This window comes from Bos javanicus, chromosome 21 (assembly GCF_032452875.1).
Source record: "Bos javanicus breed banteng chromosome 21, ARS-OSU_banteng_1.0, whole genome shotgun sequence".
In the NCBI taxonomy this organism is placed as follows: Eukaryota; Metazoa; Chordata; class Mammalia; order Artiodactyla; family Bovidae; genus Bos; species Bos javanicus.
Window position 1 is genome coordinate 28,348,835 of NC_083888.1, and position 15,391 is coordinate 28,364,225.

The 15,391-nt window shown below is 46.9% G+C and overlaps 2 protein-coding genes across 4 annotated transcripts in view; one reads left to right on the plus strand and one right to left on the minus strand.

Moving 5' to 3' along the window:
- Positions 1 to 1,293: 1,293 nt before the first annotated feature.
- On the minus strand, positions 1,294 to 8,217 carry LOC133234288 (uncharacterized). The gene is made up of 2 exons (XM_061394651.1): positions 5,349 to 8,217; positions 1,294 to 1,685 (listed from the first exon to the last, which is right to left on the minus strand). Exons 1-2 carry the CDS (start codon positions 5,911 to 5,913, stop codon positions 1,480 to 1,482), a joined length of 771 nt encoding a protein of 256 aa, XP_061250635.1. The 5' UTR covers positions 5,914 to 8,217; the 3' UTR covers positions 1,294 to 1,479.
- A 5,084-nt stretch (positions 8,218 to 13,301) lies between these two features.
- The window catches only part of TARS3 (threonyl-tRNA synthetase 3), a 44,127-nt gene continuing 42,037 nt past the window's right edge, over positions 13,302 to 15,391 (plus strand). The window contains exons 1-2 of one of the 3 annotated variants that reach the window (XM_061394650.1): positions 13,302 to 13,693; positions 14,841 to 14,900. In XM_061394650.1, coding sequence (XP_061250634.1) covers positions 13,391 to 13,693; positions 14,841 to 14,900 — 363 coding nt within the window. In that variant the 5' untranslated portion in view covers positions 13,302 to 13,390. The remainder of the gene's footprint in view (positions 13,694 to 14,840; positions 14,901 to 15,391) is intronic. The other 2 variants (XM_061394649.1, XM_061394648.1) reach the window with 2 other exon arrangements.

A 15,391-nucleotide genomic window follows, 5' to 3' on the forward strand; every position in this document is an offset into this window, starting at 1 on the left:
TGAAGCTATTTTGTTGTAACAACTCAAATGTATAAAGATATATGCAGATTTTAAATATCAAGAATTCTTTCTCAAAATATTGAACTAAATGATTAATTGTTACTGAGACATGCTCTTTTATGAAAGGAAATTAAAAAATAGGTAAAATTTGAACATAACTTTTCAGTTATTTAATTTTGTGACATGCCAATTCAGTGTATTTCCTGTTTGACAGATTCTGTCTGTATTATTTTTGGTATCTGTCCTCATGCAAACCATCCATATGCTGAGTTGGTTGTAGGGGAAACATTTGTTCTAACAGAGTTCTTGGGACTTGAACTGAATCTGAACCCACTCAGGCATTTGGAGAACCATCATTTTTAGGAGCTGACCGCAAATAAGAGGAACTATATGTATCTATTGGGCTTGTCCGGTGGCTCAGTGGTAAAGAATCCACCTGCCAATGCAGGGGATGTGGGCCCAATCCTTGGGTTGGGGAGATCCCCTGGAGAAGGACTGGCAACCCACTCTTGCCTGGGAAATTCCACAGACAGAGAAGCCTGGCAGGCTACATTCCAGGAGCTTGCAAAGAGCTGGCCATAGCTGAGCACACAAAGAAGCATTAGAATACATTTTAGGGGTCAATACATGATTCTTAACCTCCATTGAAATGTTAGAATTTTACCACTGAAATGCAGAGTTACCTGGGAGGCTCCAAAAGTGCAGAGCTGGGGCTCCAATAAAGAATGAAACCCCATTACAGATGAACCTATTTCCAAGGCATAGAGACACAAATTTAGAGAAAGGACTTGTAGACGCAGGAGGGGAAGGAGAAGGTAGGATGAACTGAGAAAGTAGCACTAACATATATACACCACCACGTGTAAAACAGCACAGGAAGCTCAGCTCAGTGCTCTGTGATGATTAGGAGGGGTGGGATGGGGCAGAGATGGGAGGAGGCTCAAGAGGGAAGGGATATATTTTATACATATATATATATATACACACACATATATATATATGATTCACTTTGTTGTACAGCACAAATTGACACAACATTGCAAAGCAATTATCCTCCAATTTAAAAGAAGAACAAAACCCCAGGAAAGTCGGGAGTGTGCTTCCACAGCATCAAGGGATAACTGTGTTCTCCAAGAACTGTTCTTTCTATACTATGAAACAACCCAAGAAGCCACACAGCAACCTAGGTATGTCCTCGGAAATATGGGCATCAGCATGACAATTTGTAAAGGGCTTCCCCAGTGGCTCAGCAGTAAAGAATCTGTCTACCATCAGGAGGCACAGGAGACCTAGGTTTGATCCATGGATTGGGAAGATGCCCTGGAAAAGGGAATGGCAACCCATTCCAGTATTCTTGCCTGGAGAATCCCATGGACAAAGGAACCTGGCAGGCTACAGCCAATGGGGTCGCAAAGAGTCGGACATGACTGAGAACACAAGATGATTTCTAAAGGCCCAGGGGTCAGGGTGGAATCAGATCTACACAGGAGGAAGAAATCTAAAAAGAAAAAGGCAGGACTTTTGAAAGGCTGCAAACATACTGGGAATGTGAACATACTTGTTAAATAATTGAAGACTTTCCAGATCCTCCAGCTCAAGGACTCTGTGAAGTTTTTCAGGCTGAGCTCCAGCCTTTGCCTTCTGCTCTGCGGCAGCTGAGTCTTGCAGGGCCCCACGGGTCCTCTCTGAGTCGGAACAGAACCAGGAGTCAAAAAGTCTGGCGAGACACTGGCTCACCTGTCGCTGCCCATTTCCCTTGCCTTAAGTCATCTGTCGCTGGAGATGTGGCCATTTAAGTGGCACACAAAAGGACAAACAGGGTTCGGGCCAGATTTTGCTGATTAGATACCTGTTAGTTCACTGAAACATGATTCATGGTTAGTCCTTCAAAAGAAACAGTCTCTCACCTGCTGGGGCTGGGAAGAGATGGGCTGGCATTCAGAAGCCCATGTTGCTCTCTTTCTGGGTACAGAACTCTGGAGTCAGTATTTACATTTCCTATGATATGGAATGTTTGTTTCATGAAAACAGGGAAGGAAGAAGAGGAAGGAGGAACGGGAATCCCTTTCTCAGGTGGCTTCCTGCGACCCGCTGACCCAGGACAGGCACAGCCTGGTGGGCCTGGGAGGCACAGTCATGTGAGGTTCACCAGGGAAGCTCGTCTTCTCCCCCTCCAGTGCCTGGTTCAAATCGTTACGTCTGATCAAACCATCTGAGACTTTGTTCTTGGCCAGCGTCTTCGTCCCGCCTCCCATCTGTCATAAGAGGCCACCTTCCCAGGCAAAGAGCTGATGGCACCCACTTAAACCTTCTGTGGGGGCCCTTCAGCATCCGAGGCCACTCGCCAACCTCTCTGCCTACCCCTGCCTGCCCTGGCCCTCAGCTCTCATGCCCCTCCTGCTCACATGCCCACTCACGTGCACCTTCCCCACCCTCCCAGCACGGTCTCAAACCTACCAGGTGCTGACGTGCTGTGGTCTGTGTGGCTACAGGGAATCCCATCATCCTGGAAGAGCTCCCTTAGGAGCTGGGCTGAGGGAGAGGCCCACTTATGTGGTCTTTTCAGCTCTAGGGCCTGCCTCTCTGGCCTGTGCACAAGGATGGGAACAGGAGAAATGGGGCGGCCACCTTAAGGGGCCATAGGGATGAGTTTCTCACCCTATGTGGGGGCCTCTCTCCTGTGATTAAGGGTGTCAGGCACTCTTCATTTCTATGGGCACAAATGACTGTTACAACAAGTCCTTCTGCAAACATTACAATGTGGACAGAGGACTTCCCTGGTGGCACAGTGGATAAGAACCTGCCTGCCAATGCAGGGGACGTGCGTTCGATCCCTGGTCCAGGAAGATTCCACATGCCAAGGAGCAACTAAGCCCATGTGTCACAACTACTGAGCCCATGCTCTGGAGCCTGTGCTCTGCAACAAGAGAAGCCACCACACTGAGACTTCTGTGTACAGCAACAAAGAGTAGCCCCCACTCACTGCAAGTAGAGAAAGCCCATGCACAGCAATGAAGAACCAGCACAGCCAAAAATAAATAAATAAAAATTATTTTTAAAATGTGGGCATAAAACACCATCATGCTCTTGGGCCCCACATCACACTAGCTGCTGATATGGAGCAAAATACAATAACTTCTCGCCTTCACCTTTATACTGATTAAGTCATTTTTCCTTTGCATTTGCTCTGAAGCATAACTGGTAACTGAGATGCTTTTTTGCGTGGTCATGCTGGGACATGTTTGTTTATGGTATGTATGTCTAATGATGGCAGCTGGCCCTGTGTATATAAGAAGAATGGAAAGGCCTCCTAGGCGTTTGCACAAGCTCATTCTACTCGCACCTGAGGAGACCAGTTACTTCTGAAGGGAGATGTCATAATGGGCCATCATAAAGCAGCTCCTTCTCGGGACCCACGGAGAGTGAGCCCCACAGTTGGGTCACCCCATACTGGAAGAAAGTAAACCTCTGTAAAGAACTTGAAGAAGAACTTGAAATTGTTAACTAGGGAACCAGCTACAGAGGTTACTTTAAAACTCTTAAATCCTGACCATCCATATGAAATTCAGTTAGCAAAAGACATTGAACATTTTAGAATTTGATTTTTGAAAAGTAATCCCTCCAGTTAAATTCTTGATAATGCATTGCTGTGTTTGTATGTATATATATATATACACACACACAGATTTAAATTTTTGAGGAGTTTTAGGCTCATATAGAAGTTGCAAAAATAATACAGACAGCTCCCATGTATCTTTCACTCTACTTCCTCCAATATATTGTTTTGCATAATCCTAGTTATGATATCAAATAGTCAACCATCTAAACCAGAAAGCTGATATTGGCACTGTGCTAATCCATAGATGTTATTCAGATTGTACTAGTTTTTACATGCACTGTTTTTGTGTGTGTTTTTGGTTTTTTGCTTTTTGTGGTTGTTGTATAGTTCTATGGCTTCCCTGGCAGCACTAGTGGTAAAGAACCTGCCTGCCACTGCAGGAGACAGAAGAGGCGGCAGTTTGATCCCTAGGTCAGGAAGATCCCCTGGAAAAGGAAATGGCAACCCACTCCACTATTCTTGCCTGGAGATTCCATGGACAGAGGAGCCTGGTGGGCTAGGATCCATGGGGTTGAAGGGACTTAGCACGCAAACAGGCATATAGTTGTGTAAAATGTTATCACTAATACAGATTTGCATAACCACAGTTACTCCTATTCCCTTTACTTGCAGCCCTGGACAATCACAAATCTATTTTCTGTCTCTATGGATTTATCTCTTTTGGACCTTTCATACGACTGGAATCATACAATATGTGGCATTTTGTAACTGGCTTATTTCTTTCAGCATAAAGTTTTCAAGGTCCATCCATGTTGCAGCATCTTTTAGGCCTTCATTACTTTTTATGTCACAGTAATATTTCATTGTACAAGTATACCATATTTTGCTTATTCACTCATCAGTTGATGGTCATTTGGATCATTGCTTCTTGGCTATCATGAATAATGCTGTTGTGAACATTCTCACACAGGTTTTTTCTGTGGACATATGTTTTTACTTCTCGTGGGAATATACCAAGCAGTAGAATCCTGGTCACATGGTAACTCTTACATTTTGAGGAACCATTGCAACTTGTGTGCCTTCATGTGTAGAATGAAAGCTCAGGCCAGCTTCCATGAACAGAACCTTAATCTATTAATGTTTTGGTGGTGGTTTAGTCACTAAGTCATGTCCAACACATGACCCTCATGGACTGCAGCCTGCCAGGTTCCTCTGTCCATGGGATTTCTCAGGCAAGAATCCTGGAGTGGGCTGCCATTTCCTTCTCCAGGGGAATCTTCCCCACCCAGGGATTAAACCCACATCTCCTACATTGCAGGTGGATTCTTTACTGATTGAGCCACCAGAGAAGTCCAATTAATACTTTATGCTTCGCAATTAAAAGTCCTTGTTAAAATCAGAAAGGTGAAAATCTATCAGACAACCGAAATCACCCTCTAGGCTGTGTCCTGGAAGGTTTTATGTGATGCCACAGACATTTATTTCTGTGTCATCAGTACTGGAAAGGAATACTGAAAGAAGTTCTGGATCTTTTTATTAAAACAAAAATCAATGCTGTCTTGAAGTTCCTTTTTTTTTGGCCGTGCAGTAGGGCATGTGGGATCTTGTTCCCTGCCTGACAAGGGATCTAACACACGTCCCTTTCAGTGGAAGCACAGGGTCTTCATCACTGGACCACCAGGAAAGCCCCTGAAACTCATTCTTAAAGAGTGTGGTTGTGGTACCAGATATTTTGATTAGACCATTATTCATCCTTCTTACCACTGCTCAGAGCAAAGCGTGTTCTTACCTTGGAAGTAAAGAAAAAGGCAGGTAAGCAGGTAAGGGCAGAATTCCTCCAGATGAGAGCAAAAAGCACAGAACGCCTCCGGCCCTTTGGAGCCCAGCTTCAGGAAGAAAGCGTCCACTTTCTGCTGAGAGCCAGCCCGGGAGAGGATCTGGGTGCCCTCCTGCAGGGAGAACAGGCCATCGTACACCAGATGTGGAAGCACCGAGCCCACGTCCAGGGCCCGCAGCGCCCTCTCTTGGTAACTCCCGGGGATCTCCGCGAGCAGCTGGGCCCGCCTCTCCCTTTCTCTCCGCGCCCTCGGCTCGCAGTGGTAGAACCAAGAGTCGGCGCCTCTCTCTGCTGCCCTGGCACGCGGAGGGCCCAAGAAACCGCTCCCCCCCGGGCCTGGCGGCTCCTCGACCTCCGCGGGCACCGTCCACACCGCGCGGGCATCTGCAGGCCGACTCATCCTGCCGTCCGGAGAGACTGCAGTTCTGCGGGGAGGTCTGAGATTAAACCTGCAGTGCTGGCGGTCGTGCCCTAAGAGGATTGCGCTGCACTGTGAACCCCTTGTGGGGGTGAACATGAAAAGACGAGCCAGAGGCAGCCTGACTGAATCCCCTCCCGCTGAAATTCCTCCTCCGGTTCCCAGGTGAGCACTCTCATCCCATCCCAGGTGACCCCTACATCACTCCACGCCCCCCACCATAACACATTTACAGGTGACTTGGAAAATACAGAACGAAGCTACATACAGTTCAAGTATTGTTGTTCATTGTTCAGTCGTTTCAGGCTCTCTGCGACCCCACGGACTGCAGTTCACCAGGCTTCCATGCCCTCCACTATCTCCTGGAGTTTACTCCAATTCATGTCCAACGAGTTGGTCATGCTATCTAACCATTTCATCCGCTGCCACCCCCTTCTCCTCCTGCCCTCAATCTTTCCTAGCATCAGGGTCTTTTCCAATGAGTCAGCTCTTCACATCAGGTGACCAAAGTATTGTAGCTTAAGCTTTAGCATCAGTTCTTCCAATGAATATCCAGGGTTGATTTCCTTTAGGATTGACTGGTTTGATCTTGCTGCCTTCTCCAACACCACAGTTTGAAAGTATCAGTTCTTCAGCACTCAGCCTTCTTTATGGTCCTTGTTTATGGTCTCTCACATCCTCACATGGCTACTGGAAAAACCATAGCTTTGACTACATACACTTTTGTTGGCAAAGTGATGTCTCTGCTTTTTGATATGCTGTCTAGTCTTGTCATAGCTTTTCTTCCAAGGAGCAAGCATCTTTTAATTTCTTTTAATTTCCTGGCTACAGTCACCAATTTGCCTTGATTCATGGACCTAACATTCCAGGTTCCTATGAAACACTGTTCTTTACAGGATCTGTAAAGTTCTTTACAGGACTTTACCTCCATCACCAGTCACATCCACAACTGGGTATTGTTATATTGTCACTCTGCTTATCTAACATATGCAGAATACATCATGCGAAATGCCAGGCTGCATGAAGCACAGCTGGAATCAAGATTCCTGGGAGAAATATCAATAACCTCAGATATGTAGATGACACCACCCTTATGGCAGAAAGTGAAGAAGAACTAAAGAGCCTCTTGATGAAAGTGAAAGAGGAGCGTGAAAAAGTTGGCTTAAAACTCAACATTCAGAAAACTAAGATCATGGCATCCGATCCCATCACTTCATGGCAAATAGATGGGAAAATAATGGAAACAGTGAGAGACTATTTTTTTGGACTGCAGATGATGACTGCAGCCATAAAATTAAAAGATGCTTACTCCTTGGAAGAAAAGTTATGACCAACCTAGACAGCATATTAAAAAGCAGAGACATTACTTGGCCAACAAAAGTCCGTCTAGTCAAAGGTATAGTTTTTCCAGTAGTCATGTATGGTTGTGAGAGTTCGACTATAAAGAAAGCTGAGCACTGAAGAATTGTTGCTTTTGAACTATGGTGTTGGAGAAAACTCTTACAAGTCCCTTGGATTGCAGGGAGATCCAACCAGTCCATCCTAAAGGAAATCAGGCCTGAGTATTCATTGGAAGGACTGATGCTGAAGCTGAAACTCCAATACTTTGGCCATCTGATGTGAAGAGCTGACTCATTGGAAAGGCCCCTGATGCTGGGAATGATTGAAGGTGGGAGGAGAAGGGGGCAACAGAGGATGACATGGTTGGGTGGCATCACCAACCCAATGGACATGAGTTTGAGCAAGCTTCAGGAGTTGGTGATGGACAGGGAGGCCTGGCATGCTGCAGTCCATGGGGTAGCAAAGAGTAGGAAACGACTGAGCAACTGAACTGAACTATAGTCACCATCCACAGTAATTTTGGAGCTCAAGAAAATAAAATCTGCCACTGTTTCCATTTTTTCCCAATCTGTTTGTCATGAAGTGATGGGACTTGATGCCATGATCTTAATTCCACTATATATTACAAGTATTTTTTAAATAGATAAATTAAGATTTTTAGTTGGAGTTTCAATATCAAACCCTCAAAAATTAATAGAATGAGTAGACAGAAAAGTAGAAGGATATAGCCGAACTGGAGGGCACTGTGGACCAATTCATCATAATAAAGATGTATACAGTTTTCACACAACAGTAGGATACAAATTCCATTCAAGTTCCCATATACTATAAACCAGGAGGTACTGGTACATATCCAGAGACATAAAAGAAGGTGCAAAAATTTCATGGTCTAAAGGTATTGAAATCACACAGAGTCTGTTCTCTTATCATTGTGGAATTATGTTAGAAATCAATATCAAAAGATATCTGAAAATAATCCACACATTTACAACTGCAATGTGACATTTACCAAGAGAGATCTTTGACTTAGCCATTGAAAGCCTCAATAAAGTTAAAGACTGAAAAAACACAGGTGATTGTGAGAAGAAAGCATTTAAATGAGAAATTAACATCAAAGATACTTTAAAAACCCAAGTCCAAATGATTATTTTGAACATCACAAATGTAACAGGCTCATGGTCTGTACTGAAGGGTCTCCTTGTGACACTGGAAGCTGTGTCAGGACCTGGCTACTGATCTCTCTGGCCTTCTCTGTGCCCTTGTGAAGTGAAGTGAAGAAGAACTAAAGAGCCTCTTGATAAAAGTGAAAGAGGAGAGTGAAAAAGTTGGCTTAAAGTTCAACATTCAGAAAACTAAGATCATGGCATCTGGTTCCATCACTTCATGGCAAATAGATGGGGAAAGAGTGGAAACAGTGGTTGACTTTATTTTTCTGGGCTCCAAAGTCACTGCAGATGTTGATTGCAGCCATGAAACTAAAAGACGCTTACTCCTTGGAAGAAAAGTTATGACCAACCTAGACAGCATATTAAAAAGCAGAGACATTACTTTGCCAACAAAGGTCTGTCTAGTCAGGCTATGGTTTTTCCAGTGGTCATGTATGGATGTGAGAGTTGGACTATAAAGAAAGCTGAGCACCAAAGAATTGATGCTTTTGAACTGTGGTGTTGGAGAAGACTCTTGAGAGTCCCTTGGACTGCAAGGAGATCCAACCAGTCCATTCTGAAGGAGATCAGTCCTGGGTGTTCATTGGAAGGACTGATGTTGAAGCTGAAACTCCAATACTTTGGCCACCTGTTGTGAAGAGCTGACTCATTGGAAAGGACCCTGATGCTGGGAGGGATTGAGGGCAGGAGGAGAAGGGGACGACAGAGGATGAGATGATTAGATGGCATCACCGACTCAATGGACATGGGTTTGTGTGGACTCCGGGAGTTGGTGATGGACAGGGAGGTCTGGCATGCTGCAGTTCATGGAGTCGCAAAGAGTCAGACACAACTGAGCAACTGAACTGAACTGAACTGAATACATTGTATGTATAGCTGATTCCCTTCTCCATTTACCTGAAACTATCACATTGTTAATCTAGTATAATCCAATACAAAATAAAAAGTTCAAAAGAAAAAAAAAAAAGAAATTGGGACACTTCTGTGTGATGACTTGGTTAAATGATCCGGTCTCATAGATTATCCCTCCCCTCTGATCCAGCCCTGGTGTTCAATTAATGGATCAGATTAGAAGGGATTATTGCCGGGTTGGGAGAGTGCACAGTCACAAGCCATGCCTCATTTAGGATCGTATAATATGATTACTCCACCTGCTGGGGCCCCCAGGCCCTAGTGACCTCAGGATGCTCCCTGGTTGTGTCTGAAGGGGACCTGTTCTTCTCTGGCCTGTCCCGCTTCCTTTGCCCGTGATATGAAGTATGGCCTCAGGGCCCTTCTCCTGTTCACATCACCCATCTTTTCTCTAAAAGTCACTCTAAGATCATTCACCCAAGAAGAACCTACTTATAGCACAGGGAACTCTACTCAATACTCTGTAATGACAATACTCTGTAATAACCTGTACAGGAAAAGAGTCTGAAAAAGTGGATGCATGTATATGCATAACTGAATCGCTTTGCTGCACACCTGAAACTAATACAACATTGTAAATCAACTATACTCCAATACATTTTTTTTTAACAAAGCAGATAATTTCCAGTTGAAAAGAAAAGATTTAAAGAAGCCTGATTTTCTAAAACTTCTTTTTCCGGTTAGGAAATTGATAAAAAGGTCTACTATTCTCTAATATCCCTGCCAGTTCTGTTTACAGAAGCAAATAGATATTTTTCTACAATATCTGTGTGGAAGAGTTACTTTTCATAAATCCAAACACCCTTGCGGTTGTCTGGTGGTAGTGTCACAGAAAAGATTTCCTGGCTTTGCTTCTGACCTCATGTGTGACCTTGAGAACATAATTCTGTGTCATCATATTCGTTTATGTTAATGATGTTTTCCTGATGTTTTGCTATCTTGGGGCCTTGCTGACTCTGAAGAGATGGCCTCCTTCCCCCTGAGGGCTGGCCAGGTCCTAGAGACAGAAGAGGACTTGCCTGCAAGCATGCCTTTTATAGGCAAGTTACCAATCTAGAAGCTACACCCCCACACACCTGGGATCCTGACACCTGGGGCCACACTCCACCTGCCCCAATCACTGCAGGGCCAGAAAACTAGGGACAGACCATCAGCCCCGCAGGCTGCTGAATGTATTCAAACTAGCCCATCGTAACCCTGCTTACCCCACCTCACCCATTCCTCCCTGCAGAAACCACATAAAGGCTCTTATCCACATCTGCTTCCTGCTCCTCCAGTCTCCTGAGGGACCCCATGATTCCCCACGTGGCCCTGCCTGGAACAGAGCACCCTCTCCTCTTGGGAACTGTAGGTGACAGACCATCTTTTCAATGGCAGGGGTCTCCTGATCTGTTGGCCTCACCCTGCCTGAGTAACAGTAAACTCCATATTTTAAAACATTTATTGAAAGTACAAAGCTGGGGCTGAATTGTGACGACTGTAAAGCATTTTGAGTGTCGTTAGAACCGGACCAGATGACATAGAATCTGACTACTTTCTACCAGCAGTGAAGGTCATGTGCCCCACGCTGAAACTTCTAAGGGAACCAGTGCCATCTTGTGGTATTTGGTAGTCTCTCAGGTGATTTCTTTTCCTTCACACAGCGGTCCCCAATCTTTTTGACACCAGGAACAGGTTTCATAGGGCTACCCTGGTGGCTCAGATGGTAAAGAATCTGCATGCAATGCAGGTGACCCCGGTTCAATCCCTGGGTCGGGAAGATTCCCTGGAGAAAGGAAAGGCAACTCATTCCAGTATTCTTGCCTGGAGAATCCCATGGACAGAGGAGCCTGGGGGGCTACAGCCCATGGGGTTGCAAAGAGTTGGATATGACTAAACGACTTTCACCGGTTTCATGGAAGACAATTTTTCCACTGAACAGAGAGTGGGGCTGGTTTTTGGATGATTCAGGTGCATCACATTTATTGTGCACTTTGTTTCTATTATTATTACATTGTGATATAGAATGAAATAATTGTACCACTCACCATAGTGTGGAATCAATGAGAGCCCTGAGCTTCTTTCCTGCAACTGGAGGGTCCCATCTAGGGGTGATGGGAGACAGTGACACCCCGAGTGTGTTGCTTATGTCCAGTCTACTCTGGAATCTCATGTTGGTTGCTGTCACTGCAGAAAACTGTGCTTCACAAAGATGGGATATTGGAAATGGAAGTGGGCTTTTCAGTACTTTTGTGGTAATCTCAGGATATTCTGCCTTGACTTTAATCCAGAATGTATGAAGATTTGAAGCCGTCTCAAACATGCGTGTTGCCTGCTAAGTCGCTTCAGTCATATCTGACTCTTTGTGACCCCATGGACTGTAGCCTGCCAGGCTCCTCTGTCCATGAGATTCTACAGGCAAGAATACTAGAGTGTGTTGCCATGCCCTCCACAAGGGGATCTTCCCTGATCCAGGGATTGATCCTATTTTTCCTATGGCTCCCGCATTGTGGGCGGATTCTTTACTGCTGAGTCATCAGGGAAGCCCCGTTTCAAACATACCCTGACCTTAACCCTAACGCTTACCTACTGTGCAGCCTGGTTCCTAACAGGGCACAGGGACCCCTGTCTTAACAGATCTTATTTTTTAGAGCAGTTCTAGGTTCACAGCAAAGTTGAACAGAAAGTAGAGAGCATCCCCATGTACCTGCTGCCCCCCCCACAGCCTCCCCCTCGCCCATTATCAACATCCCCCACCAGAGGGGTACTTTGGTTACAAGGATGACTCTACATTGACATGTAATTATCACCCAGAGCGCGCATAGTTCACTCTTGGTGTTTCAGATCCTGTGGGTTTGGAAAATGCATAGTAACATGTGTCCGTCATTACAGGATCAGATGGAGCTTCATCGCCCTAACATCCTCTGTGCTCCACCTGCTCATTCCTTCCTCCACTCTTAATCATGTAACCTCTCTTTGCTTCAGTTTCTCCACCTATAAACGGCTGTGTCTCTCAATATGAGTATCTATTAAAGGAGTTTATACTTGTGTAAAGACCTTAGAACAAGGTTTGCCACGTCCCAAGCCTTAAGAATGTTAATAAAAATCCATTTGTGTTGCTTCTATGGGAGGGTGTGTACTCATGGTTATGAGGGACACAAAGACCTATGTGGCATTAGCCCTATCCTCAAGGCGCTAGCAATTTTGTGCCATCAGATGTAAATCTTCGTAGTGATCTGAATGCCCTGGTGCCTTGGCCTCTGCACTTGGCCAGCCTTGGCATGAGGCCAAAGAAGGTCAGTTCTCAATGGCCACTTTTTAGTGGGGGCAAGTTAAAAGAATGGTGACTGCCAGCATTTGAGAGGGGAAAGCCAAGAACCATTCTGGGAAGGGAGATGTTCCCAAGGTTTTGGACAATTTGCATTTTGGCAACATACTAGTGTGCTGCAGTCCATGGGGTTGCAAAGAGTTGGACACGACTAAGTGACTGAATTGAACTGAACATACTGGTAGCTCTGAAGGTACTTTGTACCTGTTCAGGGTCAACACCGCTGTACAGGCCAGTCTGCCTGTACCTAGTGCTCTCCAGCCCCAAAGAGTGCCCAACCTGGGTCCACCTGCCCCGCCCCTCCCTGGCTCCTGGCCCCCGGCCCCTCTCCACCGCCCCACCCCTCGTTCCATAGCCCCGCCCCGCAGTGTACAACCGGCCCCACCCCTCCCATTGCCCCGCCTTCCTTACAGTACCTTTCGCTCCGCCTCTTCTCTTCGCCCCGCCCCCTACAGGTCCTATGGCACCGCCTCTCCAGCTCCTACCCTCCCACCCCGGCTGTGCACAGCCGGCCCCACCTTTCCACATGGCCCCGCCCTTACAATTCCTAGAGCCCCGCCTCATATCTCCGCCCCCCTCAGCTACTATCGCCCCGCCCCTGCGCTGCACGGCCGGCCCCACCCTTCCACATCGCCCCGCCCCTACAGTTCCTATAGCCCCGCCCAGTATCTGCCTCCCCGTCAGCTTCTATCGCCCCGCCTCTGCAGTGTACAACCAGCCCCACCCTGCCCTGGCGCCCCGCCCCCCCCTATTTATATACCGCCAGCCGTGCCCCGCCCCCGCAGTGCGCCCCTTCTCTGCTGGCTGTCCACGCGTGGCGTCGGTGCGTGTGGGAGGCAAGGTTGCCGCCATGGCGGCCGAGGCCCTTGCGGCTGAGGCGGTGGCGTCGCGCCTGGCGCGGCAGGAGGAGGACATCCGCTGGCTGTGGGCGGAGGTCCACCGTCTGAGGGACGAGCAGCTGAACGCGCCGGACCGCTGCCAGGCCGAGGGGCCGTGCCTCACGCGCGAGGTAGCGCAGTTGCGGGCAGAGAACCGCGAGCTGCGCCACTGCCTGTACCGTCTGCGGCTGTGCCTTGCGGAGGAGCTGAGCCACCAAGCTCGGCTGGAGAGCGCGGCGCGGGCAGAGGCGGGGCGCGCGGCCGCAGGCGCGCAGGTACGGAGGAGGCGGCTGTCTGTCGGGCGGGGCGGTTCGCCGCTGGCCGGGGGTTGGGGGGGCGGCAGGTGCGGATGCGCTGAGGACCGAGGGGCGGCAGGAAGGTGCTGAGACCGGACCTCCTCCCCGTTCCCCCCACGACCCCGCTCGGGCCCAGAGCCCACCGCAGGCCAGACACCCCAGGGCCGCTGCGTTTGCAGCGACTTCCAGGCTGACCTAAGGCAGTGAAGCCTCAGCTTTTCTAAATTGTCCGCTACTCATTTTCTTCGGTGGCAGAAATAGGGTTCTCCTTTCTTTGAAAAAAAAAAAAAATGTTGCGGTGTTTAAAACTCAGTGTTCTTTGCTTGAGCGGAAGACCAGCAGCTCCCTATAGAAACCCTTCCCTTCGTTCTGATGAATGGCTTGTCTGACCTGTTGACGACAGGTGGCTTGAGGTGTTTGGTCCTTGCCTTGTTTCCGGGGCGGGGATGGGGGGAGGTCTGTTTTGAGATTTGCGTATTTAACCTTGTCACTTAATAGTGTTCTGATGATTGAGGGCACGAGGAGAAGGGGGCGACAGAGGGTGAGATGATTGGATGACATCATCGACTCAATGGACATAAGATTGAGTGAGCTCCTGGAGATGGTGAAGGACAGGGAAGCTTGCCGTGCTGCAGTCCTTGGGGTCGCAAAGAGTCAGACATGACTGAGCGACTAAGCACGCATGCATTTTATTGTTTTGATTCACTTACCTTCCAGTGGTGTAGGGTATTTTAAGTTCTTGCTGTGGCTCAGACTGTGGATGCTCCTCACTTTTTTGCCAGGGGACTGTGGTGCTCCTAGGTAACACCTTCCTGAAATAGTGCATTTAAAGTCGCTGGTGACAGCTCTGTAACCGACTTCCAGGGACATTGTTTAAGATTTGGGGTGGGGAGAATCATTAAAGAGCAAAATACATTAAGTACACTTAGCAAGAATGTATGAAAGTGCACAGACAGGAAGGACCGAACCCCAGAAAACCACTTAACTGTTGAGGGTTGAAGGTGGTGGTCAGGAGAGCCTCTCATATGGGATGCATGCTGCCTTCCCCTGTCCCTGTTCCTTAGGCTTCAAACCTGTTGCTCTTTGTGGTCATTGGTATGAGTTGTTTATTATTTCCGTTTGTCAGCCTCCTCCTAGTCAAAGCCCAGAAGAGGACGTTAAAAAGGAGATCGACCCTGACAATGAGGTAAGTCATTGCTGTGGAAATAATAGGTAATTTTATTGTGTATATAATAATAATACATATAAATAATAATATAAATATTAAAATAATATTATATATGGAAATAACCTGTAATTTAAATATGCTTAATAGTTAATTGCCCAGGGGGGTGTGTGTGTGTGTGTGTGTTTGTGCTCAGTCGTGTCCAGCTCTTTGTGACTCCATGAACTGTAGCTCTAGAGCCTGAGAGCCACAACTATTGAGCCTGCACACCTACAGCCCATGCTCCACAACAAGAGAAGCCACTGTAATGAGAATCCCATGCACCTCTATTAGAGAGTAGCCCCCACTCACCAGAACTAGAGAAAAGCCTGTGCAGCAAAAAAGACACAGCACAGCCAAAAATAAAGATTAAAAAAAAAAAAAAAGCTATCTTATCTTAGAGATGAGACAGCCACACAGCCATAAAGCACTGCTTAGTCTAAGTTGAGACAGCAGAGCTTTTCTTTTGTGTT